Source organism: Sorex araneus, chromosome X (genome assembly GCF_027595985.1).
Source record: "Sorex araneus isolate mSorAra2 chromosome X, mSorAra2.pri, whole genome shotgun sequence".
Classification (NCBI taxonomy): Eukaryota; Metazoa; Chordata; class Mammalia; order Eulipotyphla; family Soricidae; genus Sorex; species Sorex araneus.
The window spans coordinates 110,975,302-110,993,504 of NC_073313.1; the positions used below are offsets into that span (position 1 = coordinate 110,975,302).

An 18,203-nucleotide genomic window follows, 5' to 3' on the forward strand; every position below is an offset into this window, starting at 1 on the left:
GAATAGTAGAAATAAGTACCAGGAGGTTGACTCCATGACTTGGAAGCTGGCCTCACATTCTAGGAAAAAGGCAGCTCAGATAGAGAAGGGAACACCAAGTAAAATGTAGTTGGAGGCCATGCGGGGGAAGGGTGAAGCATGCTGAATGTAGACTAGAGACTGAACACAATGGCCACTCAACACCTTTATTGCAAACCACAACACCTAATTAGAGAGAGAGAGAACAAAAGGGAATACCTTGCCACAGTGGCAGGGGGGTGGAGGGAGATGGGGTTGGGGGGTGGGAGGTATGCTGGGTTTATTTGTGGTGGAGAATGGGCACTGGTGAAGGGATGGGTTCTTGAACATTGTATGAGGAAACATGAGCACGAAAATGTATAAATCTGTAACTGTACCCTCACTGTGACTCACTAATAAATAAATAAATAAAAAGATTGCAAGCATTCAAGTAGATAGCCTCTTCAACTCCAAATGTTAATCACTAGCATACTCCCCTTGTTCTGTTAGTTTCTGAATTCTAGTTTCTCTCCACCTATGCCCTGCACCCTGGCATGTATAATAAGACTTCTGTCTGGGAACGTGGCCTGAATTTTTGCTTGTGGAACTGGTCTAAGTGCCAGGGCCTCTTTTTAAAAAGAACTGACAGTTTGAGCACATTTATTGGATATTGAGGAGGAAATGAGGAAGAGGGGAAAGATTGAAGATAAAGAATAGAAAGAATTTTGGGTAGATCAAAGTGCCTGAGGCGCTGAGGTTTGAAGTCCAGAGCAAAGGTTTAGGCGGAGAGCTAGATCTTGATGTAGAAGTATGCATTATTCTCAGAAACTGAGTGCTGCCTCTCCTGGGTGTAGAATTGTACGCAAATTGCCTCTGGGGAGGGCTGGAAGTTGAGGTTCTTCCTGAGGCTAATTTTGATAGGACTCCTGCCCACATGGCAATAGGAACAATTCACAGATGTCATGTATTCTGACTGGGGAATCAGTGTTCTCTAACAAATGGCTGTGCATTTTTAATGTGGGCCTGAACTTCCCAACTGAAAACTTAACTTTCCCACTGAATTGGAAAGGGAGGCTATATCTGTGAGTAAGGAATGTGTGTAATCAGGCCTGGTTAAATGACATTTCAGGATCAATTGAGAGACAGGGTGATGGATCAAGTAAGAACTTTATTGGCAACATGCCTGCAGATTGGCTTGCTCACATCCTCAAGGGAACCATTCTGTCAGCCTGATAACAAGAGGAAAAGTGGTTTGTATTATTTTTTTGTTATTGTTGTTGTTTTTTGTTTGTTTTATGATCTCTTCTTTTTCCTTATTTTAGCAGTGGTACAAATCAAATGCAGAGTCTCATGCAAGGCAAATGTTCTGCCACTGAGTTATATTATATCCCCGGTCCCTAGAAGCAGTGGCTATTATAGAAGAAAAGGGAAGCATACTGCATCCACACATGCAGTGGATGCTAATGCTAATGGCTGCTAAAGTGGTCAATAAATTCCACTCTGAGCTGTTCCCCTGAGGCATACTTCATTTTGTCTGCAAATCTAAACAAAGATTTCTAAGTAAGGCTGTCAACCTGTCGTTATCTTAAGCTTTGAGGGAAGGACTGATAGTGTAACTGTCCTGCTCTGAAGAGTTTGCTGGTTTTTAATTTTGAATTTAGCTCTCAATTTTCTTAGGGCAAGTTTCAAAAGGAATTTTAAGTTCCACTGCAGGCTGTGTGAGAAGAGTGCTATGTGTGAAATACCTTCTGAGGGAACCAGCAAACTAGCCAAGTTTTCTTTCTGGGGACTGGCCACTAAGGCCCCAGCTAAAATTGGAAATTCGGAATGTGTAGTGGCACCAGTCTACTCATCTTACTTCAGCTTGTACCAAGTCATGGGCCAATTCCTTAAAATAAATCTCATCTCGGTCTCTGCTTCTGTCCCTGTCTTCATCACTGCCTCTGTCTCATCTTTGTCTCTGACCCTCTCTCTTCCTCCATCCCACCTGACCCCTCTTTCTCACTCTCCCATGATTTATTCGTCATTGGTTTTGTTACACTGTTGCACCCTCTAATAGAATGTTAAATTAATATAGTATCACAATATATTTTTCTTAAAGGATTAAGATGTGAATTGCATAAAATACAAATCATTAAAATTCATTTTTTTAAAAAAAGGTTTTGTACCATCATATCTTTACTTATTTGGCTTTCAGGCTCACACAGAGGTGCTCCAGGGACCATATACTCTTGTATCATACTAGGACCTCCAATATGCAAAGGATGCCCTCCAGCCCTTTGAAACATCTCCTAAGTCTAGTTCATCATAATTTGTAGGTTTATTTGGAATAAACTTAAATCTGTTTTGCAGGTACATGAAATTTCACACTTTAACTTTCCAGCTATTAATAACAATACATTTTGATCAAACACACTATTGGATGTTCTTTCTATTCTCTTGAGAAGAATACTACAAAACTATGGTCATTTGAAGAGGTAGATATAAAATCAAAGTCAAAAGTATAGAGTACAGGTATGATAGAGTGTTAGCTAATTTAACATATTGTCATATTTGTGGATTCTGTCAGTTTTTTAAAAAATGTAATTAATAGTTCATCATTTTCAATATTAATGTATAAATATTCTAATAGTTTATTGTTTATGTTCATATTTAATTAAACATTTTAATATCTAAATACTTTGATTATATTAAATATTTATTATTTAATAAAGAAATTATACTATATTTTCTTATATATTGTTTATTTGGGGGTCACACCCAGTTCTGCTCAGGTGCTATCTCTGGCTCTGCACCAACAAATCACTCCTGGCAATGCTCAGGTGACCATGCGGGGATAGAACCCAGGTCAGCTGTGTGCAAGGTAAATGCCTTAACTGCTGTACTAATACTCTGAATCAATAAATGATACTTTAATAAAATTAATTCACAATATTTAGAATTTTTTGTTTGTTTTTATTTTGGGTCACAGCCATGCTCAGGGCTTACTCCTGTCTCTGCACTCAGCAATTATTCCTGGCAGAGCTAGGGCCACCATATGAGATACTGGGGATTGAAACCAGGTCGACCATGAACAAGGCAAACACCATACCTACTGTACTATCATTATGGTCCTTTAAATTTCTTTTTTTCTAAAAAAGGTTCTCTAGATTATCAAAATTTCAAGACTCACAAAATGGAGATCTACCCCTGCATGTGAAACCAAGAGAGAATGAAAAGATGCAATCATTATGTAAAATATAGTTGAAGTTTTGGTTTGTTATTATAAACTTTTGATATGAGAGTTCAAGAAAAGATGAACAAGCTTTTAGAATTCCTATCTATAATCTGCTTTCCTTATTTGTTTTCAATGACAAAGTGTCTAATGCCCAGCATTGAATTTTTTAGGCTGCAAATTCAAATCTTCCGTGGAGACAGAAACCCCAAACCCAGTTGGGATACTTAGAGGATATCAGCTCCACTTATTTGTAGGCCTGTGAGGGTTGAAAAAGCCACCCAGAATCTCAACTAAGAGTCAATTCTCTTTTACTTTTGTTTCTGAATTCAAGGCTCCAAAAAGCACATTTTTTCTCCAGCAATATCCTGCAGAATGAAAACAATACCTTCTGTTGTCTTCTGTCATTTTTAGATCCAGACTCAGAACACTATTCATCACTGCATCCTTCCTTTATAGTGCTGCCTGACTCTTTAATAGTATACAGAATATAAATAATGTTGCAATGACTCTCTCTGTATTAGTGCCTCGCAGAAAGTGTGTCATTGAAAGAAATGGTACAAAGAACCAAGCTATGTGGACAAAATTATTCTTTTCAACATACATAAGAATCACACACAGAATGCTCCAATAAAACTAGAAGTTTTAAAGAAAAACACTTTTAATAATTATTAACAGTTATAAATACTGCTAGATCTTATCACTATTTTGAATTTTCCTTAGGCTAATAAAATTCAATCCTAAAAAAACTTTAAAAATTATCCTAAAAAACTTTAAAAATACTTAAAAATCTTTTAACTTTGGTTCACTCTCACTGTCATCCCCTTGTTTATCCATTTACTCGAGCGTGTGCCAGTAATGTCTCCATTCGTCCCAGCCCTGATTTTTTTTTAATTTTTTTAGTAGTGAATCACCGTGAGGTACAGTTACAAACTTATGAACTTTCATGTTTGCATTTCAGTCATACAGTGATCGTTTACATCCCTCCACCAGTGCCCATTCTCCTCCACCAATGTTCCCAGTATCCCTCGCACCACCCCCACCCCATCCCCCACCACCCCACCCTGCCTCTGCGGCAGGGCATTCCCTTTTGTTCTCTCTCCTACTGGATGTTGTAGTTTGCAATAGAGGTATTGAGTGGCAATCATGTTCGGTCTATAGTCTACTTTTGGCATGCAGCTTTCAACCCGAGTGGGTCCTCCCAACATCCTCAACATCCTCTACTAGGTGTTCCCTTCTTTATCTCAGCTGCCTTTTCTCCCAGCATGTGAGGCCAGTTTCCAAACTGTGGGGCAGAACTCCTGGTTCTTATCTCTAATAGTCTTGGGTGTTAGTCTCCATTCTGCAACTTTATATTCCACAGATGAGTGCGATCTTTCTATGTCTGTCTCTCTCTTTCTGACTCATTTCACTTAACATGATACTTTCCATGTTGATCCACTTATATGCAAATTTCATGACTTCATCTTTTGTAACAGCTGCATAGTATTCCATTGTATAAATGTACCAAAGTTTCTTCAACCACTCATCTGTTTGGGAGCACTTCGGTATTTTCCAGATTTTGTCTATTGTAAACAGTGCTGCAATGAACATACAAATGCAGATGTCATTTCTTCTATACCTTTTTGCCTCTCCAGGATATATCCTAGAACTGGTATTGCTGGGTCAAATGGGAACTCAATGTCTAATTGTTTGAGAATCATTTATATCAGCCCCAAGATTTTAGCAGCCTCTCCTTACTTGTCTTTCCCAACGACTGGAGGCTCTTTCAGTGTAGGAGAATGAGACCTGTTATTGTAGTGTTTTTGGCATGTCGAATACACCACGGGGAGCTTGTCAGGCTCTGCCATGCAGGCGGGATACTCTCGGTAGCTTGCCGGGATCTCCGAGAGGCATATATACACATATATATACATATATATATGCATATATATATTCTTCTATGATTTTATGGAAAATGGGTTCTCAGCCGTGTGGTGCAGAAGTATGTTCACTCTTGCGTGAGGCTCGACCCAAGCATATGGAAGGCGGCCTGGAGTGTGGCGGCAGTTGGGTAGTGGAGGTCAGCTGCTGAGGCTGGGTCCCTAGGGGCAGGAAGGGCTCTCAACTGACCCATCTGGGGCGCCTAAATAAGGTTATGGAGCCTAATTTTATGTTCCTTTCCGGGAGAAGCAGCCATGAGATCTAGAGGGTGGCCAATAAGGAGATAATCTCCTCATCGAGCACAGGTGGGTATGCCCAAAAAAAACAATGAAAGTAAATTTGGTATACACTTTCGAAGGTTCACAGATTCATTTGCAGACAGTCCAAATTCAACTTGCTCTAGATCCTAGCCTCTCTCTCATCCACGTGGGTGACAACTCTATACAGTTTGTATCTTATTTTCCCTCCCCTGTTCTCAATAAAATTTCTTTTTAGTTATAGGGGATTTTAAAAAAATAAATTTTACTTTGGTTGTAAGAGAAAATGTCTATACTATATACACTGTAAACACTAAATGTGCTTAGCACAGTTTCTAAAACCTAATGCATTATTTCAAAAGTTATTTCTTTTTCCGCCTTTCCCGGATCTAGTTAGCCCCATGAGTGTTATGATCACTCAGTCTGCCACTCTTCTCTGGTAGTCTAATGCCACATGACACAATACATTATTTTCCCATTACCCTCTCATGATTTGTCAGTTAGGCCCCTACAACTGGATTAATGGAAATCACCATAAACTCATTAATTAAAATGCATGCAAAATATTATTGCCTTTCTGTGCTTTGATTTTCTCAGATTACCTTGGAAAATTGTTCCTGAAGCTAATGCCATCTTTGAAAAATGACATGAATAGTAGGAGAATAGAGAAGGTATAGTTAAAATGGGGGAGGAAAAAGTCAAATGCGGGCAAATTAAGTTTGCTGTAAAAAGTCTTCAGTATAATCTGACCCTAAAATGTCTTTTTTTAACTGCTGGAAATCGAACTCAGGGCTTTTGCACATTTAAGACATGTGTTCTACAAATGAGCTGCATCCCCAGCTCCTAAAATGTCTTTTTATCTGTGCCGCATAAGCAATTTTGGATCTGTGTGAAAGAATTTATGACCCCAGAGGCAGTATTTTAGTCTGATGGAGTCAAGGAATGTAAGAGCCAGAAGGAACATTAGAGATGGTAATCCAGTGACCTCATATTACAGAACAATCACGAAGCTAAATGATGTGGCCAAGATCGTAAATATGATTGCAGTTATCTTAAGGACTATAACCACGTAAACCAATAAAATAAAATGTATTGAACAAAGTATTCAGCAACAGGTATTACTTAATCAGAGCAGTAGATCTAACCACTTACGAGTCATATCTGGGAATTATAAACTTTCATTTCATCCTAAGTACTAAAATTGAATGAAGCAAATAAAATGGCTTCTTACTAAAGTAAGGGTGTGTGTGGTAGCTAATATCCAAAATGGACTTGGTTAACTATGGTTGTGTATATTGTAGTAAGGGAATTGGAGAGTGGAAGATAAGCAAGGTAAAAGCTGGGAAACAATCCTCCAGTGTTTCTCAAAGAATATAGCCAAAACATTATCTGTATAAAAATCATAGATAGCTTGCTAAAATGCAAATTACTGAATCATCTTCTAGAACAGCAGGATAAAACTCTCTAGGCATGTGCAACGAATTAACACCTGAGTGATCATGATTAATCTGGTTTGGCACACACTATAAGAAATACTGCTCATCAGGTTAAGAAGAAAGAAAATAATGATTCTGTAGCAATAATGGGAGTTTGTTTTATTTTTGTTGTCTTGGGAGCCGCACCCCAATGTAACTGGGAACTATTACTGGCTCTGTGTTCAGAAGTCACTTCGTGCAGTGCTTAAGGGATCATGAGGTGCTGTGGATTAAAACTTCGCTTCCCCCATGCAAAGCATGCATTCTACCTCTTTGAACCATCTCTTCAGTACCTAACAGTAGTGTTTTTATGCATAAGAAAAGAGAAGATACTCAAAAGAAGGCACAACAATGATTTTAACAGAATATAGTCTAAGGCACATTGGTTATTTCAAATCCATCAACAATTCAACTTTGGGTAGGTAGTTTTATCTCTTGAGATTCCATTATGTTTATATCACAAAATGAAGATTTTGAAAGATTCCAAAGAGAGAAATAACACTATATAAATTTTATTTGTTCGGCAAAATATATTTTGTCATATAATATAAAAAAATTTTGTGGGGGTAGGGCGCTTGCCTTGCACCCAACCAACCTGGGTTCGATTCCTCCTTCCCTCTCGGAGAGCCCAGCAAGCTACTGAGAGTATCCCACCCGCACAGCAGAGCCTGGCAAGCTACTGTGGAGTATTCAATATGCCAAAAACAGTAACAAGTCTCACAATGGAGACATTACTGGTGCCCACTTGAGCAAAACGATGAACAACAGGAGGACAGTGACAGTGACAGTGATTAGTGAATCACCATGAGGTACAGTTACAGGCTTACAAACTTCCGTACTTGCATTTCAGTCATACAATGATCTAGTACCCATTCCTTCACCAGTACCCATTTTTCACCACCAATGGTCCCAGCATCCCACCCACCACCCCCACCCTGTCCCCTCCACCCCACCTTACCTCTGTGGTGGGGCCTTCCTTTGGTCCCTCGCTCCTTTTGGGTGTTGTGGTTTGCAATAGAGGCATTGAGCTGCCATCATGTTCTGTCTATAGTCAACTCTTGGCACGCATATATCAATCTGAATGGGTCCTCCCAAACATCCTTTACTTGGTGTTCCCTTCTCTATCTGAGCTGCCTTTTCCTCCAGCATGTGAGGCTGGTTTCCAAGCAGTGGAGCAGACCTCCTTGTCCTTACCTCTACTGCTCTTAAGTTTTAGTCTCCCATTCTGTTACTTTATATTCCACAGATGAGTGCAATCTTTCTATGTCTGTCCCTCTGTTTCTGACTCATTTCACTTAACATGATATTTTCCATGTTGATCCACTTATATGCAAATTTCATGACTTCATCTTTTCTTACAGCTGCATAGTAATCCATTGTGTAGATGTACCAAAGTTTCTTTAACCAGTCATCTGTTTTCATCTGTTTTTCCAAATTTTGCCTATTGTAAACAGTGCAACAATGAACATACAAATGCAGATGTAATTTCGACTATACTATTTTGCCTCTCTGGGATATATTCCCAAGATTGGTATTGTTGGGTCAAATGGGAGCTCAATTTCTAATTTTTTGAGAATAGTCCATAATTTTTTCCAAATGGGCTGAACCAGCCGGCATTCCCACCAGCAATGAGAGTCCCTTTCTTCCCACATCCGCTCCATATGTAAGGTTGAAGTTTTAAGGTGTACGAATTATTTGGAATTTTTGGGACAACAGCAATATCAGTTCAGCAAAACCGTTGATTGGAAACAACTGCTGGACTGGAGCTGTTACCAACTGGATTCCACAGGACATCAAAAGAACGCCTGGCCGCCCACCTATGAGATGGTCAGACTTCTTCGTCAAGACCCCGAACAGTTTGAGGTTCTTCGTGTTCCTGGAGTAAGCAGACACTATTGGGCTACACTTGCAAGTGACAGGGACAAATGGAGATGTTACTGGCACCCGCTCGAGCAAGTTGATGAGCAATGAAATGACAAGTGATACAAGTGAAGTGATAAATTATTCGACGTTTTGGAAGATTAAAGGTCAGGGCAAAAGGCCTAGGAGCACAGGGGTTCATCGAGGGACTTGAGGTCTTTCAGAAGTCAAAGCACAGATAGTGAAGGGTACAACTGAAAAGATGGGAGAGGCTGGAGCGATAGTTCAGCAGGTAGGATACTTGCCTTATATGCTTCCTTACAAGGGGCTCAATCACTGGTACTACATATGGTCTCCCGAGCACTACCAGAAGTAATCCCTGAGTGCAGCTCAGAGCTAGGAGTAAAACCTAAGCAATGCCCTCAAATAAAACACGCGCACAAAGAGATGGGAGACTATGAGCAGATAATTTGAGCAACAGTCTGAAGTAGAGTGGAGATGGAGGTTGATGGAGTTGAGAATTTTGGGAAACTTGCTAACTGGTCAGAGTGCTGATTAGGTTACTTTGGGTCTCAAGAGCACAGCTGGTCCAGAAAACTAAAGCATGAGTCCACTTTGGCTAGTAAATAAACCAATAGAAATAGAATAAACAATAAATAGCCTAATAACATTAAGAACATGCATTGAGGATCCTTTAAAATATATCTTTTCATTAGATAATGAATGGTGGCACAATTAACCCAACCATTTTGAAATCAGACCTTTCTAATTTAAGGCAGAAATTATGGTATCAAAGGAGCTTTGTAAGTAGCAAAGTATAAATATGCCATGCCATCATTTTCTCATTTAGAAGATGGTTTATGTATTTCAGTTCCAGGCATAGAGATTCTGCACTTTTCATTATTAAAAATTTTTTTTTAAATCATCTATATAGCCAGGTTGATGATTCAAAATGCAAGAGTGCATGCTTTACATGTGGAATCTCAGGTTTGATCCTTAGCACTACATGGTCCTCAGAGAATCATCTATATATATAATTTTTATTTATTTATATATGTATATAATGTACATGTATATATACACAAATTGTATATAAGCCTATATGCATATATATTCCATATATACACATATATATAGAATGTGCTTCTATGGGTGAGAATGATAAATCACTTCATCTCTGCAGATTCATGTCATTATTTTGATGGTCATTTTTTATATTTTCACTTTGTGAAGCTCTTGAATACTTTATTTAGGATAAATACTAATAAATACTAATAAAAATAATAAAATAAATAAAACTATTTATAAATAATATATAAATATTATTATATAATTTATAAATTTATATAATATAATTTTATATTCAATTTTATATAAATTTATATAATATATAATTTATAAAATTATATAACATATAATATTGTATATCATAATAAAATAATGTATGATTATATAAATATGATTATAAATACTACTAATAATAATATTCTTGAATACTTTATACAATTCCATCCATATTACACTATTCCACAGCGTAATATATTCATCCTCATGTTACTGGCAAATCTCTCTGAAACCTTCCTCTGGTAAACATTTATTCTTTCAATTTGGGGGCTAATAATCTCTATTTCCTAACTGATTTAGAAATCTGCCACTAACATTAAGAGGGTGCTAAAATTCAGAAAAATTCTCTAGGACTTTTTTATTTTGGTTGCAGGTGTTATGTGAGATTGTCTTTTTTTTTATTATATTGAATCACCGTGAGAAAAAAAAAAGCTTTCAGGTTTAAGTCTCAGTCATACAATGATTGAACCTTCATCCCTTTACCAGTACACATGTTCTACCACCAAGAACCCCAATATACCCCCCTCCCACCCAGCCCCCACCTAAGTAGCTTCATTTTATTCTCTATACTTTGAATACATTCAATATTTCAATAGAGAACTCACTATTATTGTTTGGAATTTTCCCCCAACAATCAGGCCTGTTGAAAAGGCATAATTTAATAATTTCTTTTCATTGCTGAGAATGAGGATTCTCAGGTTTTGGATTTCTGATATTTTAGTTCAGTTCAGTCTAGATGCTTGCCTGTAAGAAGCCGCTCTGGGTGCCAAAATGGGTTAGAAGACCTCTTGGATCATAGTCTGTATGAGCAGAGGGTCTGTTTCGAGAGCAGCAGCTCTGGATCTTATCTGGGCCCTCTGTGAGATTGTCTTAGCACATACTATTCCTTCTGCATGCAATAGCTGTGCCTATCCTTACGTTCTTCCCACACATCTTTCACATATAGTCCCACCCCCATCATCTGTCAACCCAAAATCTTCTTTTGCACAGATACCTTGATCAAACTTTTTCCATTTCATACTTCACAGAGAATTATAAACATAACTCTGTGTATGGTTTTCCCTTACCATGGATTATTTTAATGGGGTGAGGGATTAAATGGGGGGAACTTTTTTTTCCAATGAAGCAAAGTAAGTTTTATTTAAATAAATTTTGAGAAATGTGAGAAAGAGAGATATGTATTTAAGAGAGGACATGGGGGGCTGGAGCGATAGCACAGTGGGTAGGGCGTTTGCCTTGCACACGGCCGACCCGGGTTCAATTCCCAGCATCCCATATGGTCCCCCAGCACCGCCAGGAATAATTCCTGAGTGCAGAGCCAGGAGTAACCCCTGTGCACTGTTGGGTGTGACCCAAAAAGCAAAAAAAAAAAAAGATAGAGAACATGGGCTTCTTCAGAGGGGAAAATGTCTATTTAATAAGGGAAAATTTTAAGCAGTTACCTAACAAACACAGGTGCTTGAAATCAGTGGTAGAGGCAATAGAAAAAGTGAAAAACCATGGGTGCCAATATAAATATCATGGGCTTGGTCAATTTTTGCAACTTAGATGTGAGTATTTATAATGTTCTATACTCTCTTGGTGGTGGGGTAAACATATTCCTTCTTGAATACAAAATTCGTGTCACTCAAGGATCTGTACTCAGATACAAGTGCAAGTGAAATTTTTCTAACAACAAATTACTCACAGGTCTTCTCTTGAATATATACTTTCCTTCAATTTAAGTTGGAAGTGAAGGTAGGAACGAGGGTGAATTTTCTTCTGCAATTCCAACTAGTATAGATTATACAGATTGTTTATCATGCTATGAAATGAAATACCATTTAGGTTATTGGATAAAGTATAACACTGTCTAATACTTTAAAATGTTCCTACAATTTGATCTCAATCACTTGTGAAAGAACTCTTTTTTTCGCCCCATAAATGACTGCTTATTAATAATGGGGAACTATAATTCTTTAAGAGTGTTTTACAAAATCTACAAGAAAGTCTGGTTAGCTTAAGACCATCTCTGATGTCCTGAAAAGGGGGTTGGCTTTCACACAGTTTTCAAGGTATCATAAATGAGAAGAATGTAGCCCAACCTATTTCAAAAAACAAAATATAAAATTCAATAAATTTTATACACTCTCTCCATACATTTTTCCACACCCATCAATCCATTTTCACCATGAAAGTGCGCTTTCAAAACCCTGAGGTCTTATCAGATTGGGAATAAGTAGTAAAAACCAGAGGGTCATGGATGACAGTGTAAAGGTAACTTTTGCATTTTGGGTGAATAAAAAACCAATTTTGTGTAGCTTTTATTTGCTTCCAATAACAAACTCCCTCAAGCAACACTGATTAATTGGCTTAAGAACAAGGGTACAAAGGGAACATCAAAGGACATTCCAAAATGCTGACCAAAAGGCGAATTATGTGCTTTGGGTGGCCATCATTTCATCTCTCAGAACCAGGAGATTAAAAAACAATGCAAAGTCTTTAATATAGGCTGCCTGAACACAAAGGCACAAATTAGAAAACGTGGTCTGTATTGTTGTCTTAATACTTTATAATGACATTCCATACTGAAGGCAAATGAAAATCCTCCTGCATAATGACCTTAGGAGGCAATTTAACTGCATGCAGAATTGAAAGTAATCACTCCCGTCGCACAAAAGAAACCGGCTGGATAAACACAAAGCATTTCCACACAGTGGTACATTTTAAAATAGCTAACTTTATTATCAGTGAAAAGATAGGCACAAAGTGGGTTCAAACCTGCTTAACTTTATTCGAACTAGCTCAATTGATTACAGAATGCGTTCTCAAATCGCTATGGAGTTACATACATTTTAAACCAAAGGCAATTCTTTTCTAGCCATCTGCCAACCCCAACTATCCATTTTACAAACACATGCCATTAATCACAAGAGAGGCCAGAAGGAGGTCTGATGGCTCTGTGTAACCCATCGTTGCTACCGGAAAAAAATAAACAAACGCCCAACACTTGTCCTACTGATGATGGATGGCACTTGGAAGTCACATTTCCAAGGATCATGGCGGGTTGAAAATGGTGGCCATTAGCCCATAGCTGATGCCTTCTTCTGAAAACATGTTCAGTAAGAATGCACATGTTTTAAGTAACACATTCCATATGTGAATGAGCAATTGAGCTAACAGGAGATTGTACGGCTATCACACATGAAAATACAATTTATGAAACATCTGAATACATGTTAAGGTTCCACATTATGTGTTTAAAGTTTCTTCATAAAGAGTAGTCCGCACAGTTTGTTCATTTTCCAATTATTGTACCCATCCAACAATGTAACAAGAAAAAGAGAATGCGACAGGTTTCTGTGCTTGTTTCCTATGACTTCTGATGGCAGGTATTTCAGGTTCTTCCTATTCTGTCATTCTGAAACTCAGAGCAGCATTGAAAATAAATCCTTCATTGATAAAAACAAGATACAAAAGTCTAGACAAATGCTCAAGTTACAATAATTTTATGAAAATTCACTAAGATAAATTTTGTATCAATAGTCACTTGTGAAGGGCTGTTCTAATGACGGTTTTCTACACAGGGGACTTTGGAGGTACAAGTGACTTAGAAGGTCAACAACGACCACCAGGCAATACAAATTTAGATAAGGTCACCCTCCTGTCCTGAGGTGCCAATGCATAGATAGGTGGGAATCAAGAAAAATACCCCAAATTACATTCTCACACTGGTGAAAGGGTGATTCATCTTGAGTTTTCTCCCATAAACCTGAAATTTTAAAATGACCCCTATCAGCGATATTTTTTTCAAAGGCTGAATCTGTCTTCTTTGTAAACATAATACATTGACATGGGCTTCCTGCAACTCTGAGATGCATGTTGGCTTTGAAAATTACCTGGGATTAAAACTGACTTTGGTGTGAGGGGAGCAGAGATGTTGTGGAAAGTTCAAAACAATTACTTAGCCAAGAATACCCCCTTTCTTCAAAGTACATTAATCTAAAGATGGAATGTATGGCTATGTCATCTTAAATTAACATTATGGCTCCCAGAGAGAGCAAAAACTCTAGTAATGTGATATGATCAGGAAAGGAGTAAACAAAAGGTTTATTTTTATTTTTGTGTTATTCATTTGGATAAAATGTAGCTCTTCTGAAGTCTCTAAGTGATTGCTTCTACTATTTGGGCTTTTTTTCTTACATAGGAATTAGTATTGAAACAACTGCTCTTTTCCTTTATATTTGAGATTCATTTAATAACTTAGGAGTAATGTGCAGCATGATCACCTCATTATTTAAACCGTCATGACAAGCTAAAAATCACATCATCCTCCATCTTGTTTACACACACACACATACACACACACACACACACCGCTACATTGAAAAGTAGTTAGGAAAAACACAAAAATACTGTTGACTATGCCATTCCTCTATTTACAGAGGAACCCTGTAAAATGATCCATGACAGTCAATCCCATTGAAAGAAGTGAGGCAGATTTCTTGTGGGGAGACCTTTGTTATGACTTAATGTTGAAATAAGAATAAGGAAGGTCAAACCTGGCAAAAGGCACTGCAGGAAGGACAAGATAGGAATTCCTATCCTGGACAAACCACTTAAGTCGCCAACATTTTACAAAGTACATTAATGACCCAGTCCGTGAAGATGCCTTTTCTGAAAATATGGATTTTTTTCTCGTATAAGGTTTCCCCAAATAAGCATGGAGATTGGCAGAGTGAACAACTATGTTCTGTGACTTTAAGAAAGTCAGTTAATATTTCCAGATGTCAGATTCCTCATCATGAAACCGAGGGACATAGAATACAAGTGACTTAGAAGGGTTATATATTGCTACGATTCCTTCTAGTACTATGCTTCATGACATAACATATCAGGCCTATTCTATTAATCTGATTTCTAACTAGCACACCCTCAATTCTCTACGCCCTACTCCTATCTAATACTCCCTACACCTCCCACCCTCCCAATACCCATGAAAACTGATCTTAATGACATTGTCTAGATTTGTCACCTGACTGAAGGGCAGACAGGTAACACAGAGCAGGGACCTTTGTCAATAGGCAGCCATTCTTTGTCTCTAGAGGCAGTCCTCTGGCAAAACCTGGAGCCATAACCTCCTTGGTCCCTGCCCATGTGTGCATTTCTTGCTGCTTGCCAACAACATTGCAACATGCATTCACTGAGTGTGAGAAGATGTAGCTGCAGCCCACATCTCCACTGACTACAGCATAGTAGCATTTTGGGCTTCTGATGCTATTTATTCCCCTGGAGGTGACAATCAAAGATGCCATTTAAGATGTATGCTAACAATGTGGGAAAACAAACTGAGTTATTCCCAAGTAGTCACCCGAAATTCAAAGCATTCAACCTGGAAACAAAAATGCCACCTCATTTGGTAAATGACTGGCATTTTGAGACTGGTGACACAGCCAGTAAAATTTGTGGAGAAGAAAAGAAACACAAAGCAGATCGGTCTTAGGAAAGGCAAGCACACTGTGTAACTGGCTGTACACCAACCACAAAAGCCTGCACACAGCACCTCATGCTACAATCCATCAGGCCTCTGATGGCCCAATTCCTTAAGAGAGGAAGCTGTACATCACTCAGCTAATTTACTCTCCTAGCATCTGAGAACAATATATTAATCATCCAAAGGCATAAATTTCTCCCGAGAATATATATGAATGCATGAACCTCCAGGAGGGAACCAAAAGAATTCACTTCCAAAGCACCACTGAAATGAAGAAATATATAATTCTCTGGCACAGGACAATGGGAACTTGAGAGGGAAAATTAACTCCAGTATGCTTCCATATCCCAATATACACACTACCTTTTCTCTAGCTTACATAGCTCTCCAAACTATTCTCTTTCATGAGCCTAAGGAGAGAGTTCTCTCTGGATGTTGCCTAAGTGGTAACTATACAAAACAGCACATGCACAAATTCCTTCCACCTTCCCACTCTGCACTACATGTTACAAACTGTCTTCCAAACATACTGTGCTTTTCAATTTTAAAAAAATGACCCAAAATATGAAAATGCTAATCAAATTGAAGCACTCTGAATACATCGGTGTATACCAAGATATCAACAGTTCGAGTCTTTATATAAATCCCAACAATGAACTTTAGAGCACGTTCTGGTTAACCTGTCTTTAGAGGTACTCTCCGAGGATACCAGAAGAGACTGGAGTTCGTATGGCATTATTTAAGTATGACATTGTTTCCATAACAAGTCCCTTTAAAAAACATCCCCCAACTCTTGTCCTCACCCTCAAAATAAGAAAAGCAACAAGGAAACATGATTAAAAGCATTCTTGCTTATAAACCACAGCTCTTGACTCGGACTCTCAGATGAGATATTCCACCATTTCTGCGTCAGGTTCTTGTCCCAGGATCTGAATGGGAGCTTTTCTTTCCAGGGTATTGGAGTGGAAAACAGGGCCATCTAGAAAGGAAGAGGGGTTAAACATGTTTCAGGGGAAGGTCAAAACTCAGATTTCTAGAGACCCAGACACCACCACCATCCTGTGTAGCCACAAGAGCAAAGTAAAACTTGTCTGCCTCCCCACCTTGCTCACCTGATCATTGTCCTTTACTCCTCCCCATATCCCCATTTCAGTATCACTTACACTAGAAATCAATTATACATTCCATCCTTTTCTCCTCTTAACAGGAAAAACTCCCACCAAATGGCCAACTGTGCGTAACAGTAGGTTCCCAGAAAGTTTGTAAGTCTGTAACTGTACCTCACGGGGTGATTCATTAACAAATAAATAAATAGGGGTTGGAGTGATAGCACAGCAGACAGGGCACCCTAGCGCAGCTGGGAGTTAATTCCTGAATGCATGAGCCCGGAGTAACCCCTGAGCATCGCTGAGTGTGACTCAAGAAGCCAAAAAAAACCATAATAAATAAATAAAATATTTTTTTTTGGTTTTTGGGTGACACCCGGCGATGCACCCGCGTGCAAGGCAAACGCCCTACCCACTGTGCTATCGCTTCAGCCCCCTAAAATAATTTTTTTTAAAAAAACTAAAAAACAACAACAACAAAACATACAACCCACCTGAACCATAAAAATCAATAATAAGGATCACATGTACTGGGGAAAAAAAAACACGTAGTTGCCCAGAAACCTGTCATTGAGGGAAACCCTATGAGGGATACTATTACCTATTTTGTCTGAATTGCAGGCCAAACTTGGAATAGAGAGACGACATGGTCCAGATCCAGTTGCTGGACTTGCAGGAACCTCAGCCTGAGCCAAAGTTGGAGCTGGAGCCGGAGCTGGAGTAGCAGTCGAAGTCGGAGCTGGAGTTGGTGCCTGAGCCGGCGCCGGAGCAGAAGCTTGAGGCGTCGCTGGAGCCGGAACCGGAGTTGAAGCCGGAGCTGGAACCGGAGCCGGAGCAGCTGGAGCAACCTGAACAGCAGCAGCAGCGATAGCAGCAGCAGCAGGAGCAGGAGCAACAGCAGCAGCGACAGCAGAGGCAGCGGTTGGAATCTGAGCAGCGGTAGCAGGAGCCACAGCAGCAGCAAAAGCGGTAGCGGCAGCAGTTGCTGGCGATGGGGTGGCAATGGTGGCGGCGGCAGCTGGCGCAGCAGCAGCAGCAACTGGAGCAGCAGCTACCATGGTGCTGGTGTTGCTGGCAGTGGCAGCAGTGGCAGCAGAGGCAACTGGAGCAGGAACAGAGATTGGAGCAACAGTTGGGGGTTTGCTGGCTTCCGTTCCCCTTTCTGTTTGCGTGCTGCAGTCTCGGCTGCCTGTCTTAGAGTGAGCTGAGAGCAGGGGAGTAGAAGGCAGCACAGGTGAGGGCACAGAAGGGACAGACTCAGAGCGGTAGTCTCCACCCAGGAGAATACCTACAAAGGAAAGATGGAAAGAAGTTGTAAACTCTAGGTTAGGCCAACAGAGACCTGATTATCTCTTCTACCTTGCAAGGATATTCGGGAGAAATTTAAACGAAGTCACTGGACTCTTGACTTGGGCAAAGGATTATTATTTGCTCAGGCACTTCCCTATCATGGCAAAAGATTTCTCGTGGCTCCCCTCTGGTTCTTATTCTCCAACTGCCAGAACGTGTATTAAAACCTCTTTAAGAGGGGGGGGCCAGAAGGTAGTGGAGCAG

The 18,203-nt window shown here is 39.3% G+C and overlaps 1 protein-coding gene across 3 annotated transcripts in view; it reads right to left on the reverse strand.

Moving 5' to 3' along the window:
• Positions 1-12,769: 12,769 nt before the first annotated feature.
• The window catches only part of AMOT (angiomotin), a 72,631-nt gene continuing 67,197 nt past the window's right edge, over positions 12,770-18,203 (reverse strand). For all 3 annotated transcript variants that reach the window (XM_055121029.1, XM_055121028.1, XM_055121030.1), the window contains 2 exons: positions 17,251-17,937; positions 12,770-16,522 (listed from right to left, as the gene is read on the reverse strand). In XM_055121029.1, coding sequence (XP_054977004.1) covers positions 16,425-16,522; positions 17,251-17,937 — 785 coding nt within the window. In that variant the 3' untranslated portion in view covers positions 12,770-16,424. The remainder of the gene's footprint in view (positions 16,523-17,250; positions 17,938-18,203) is intronic.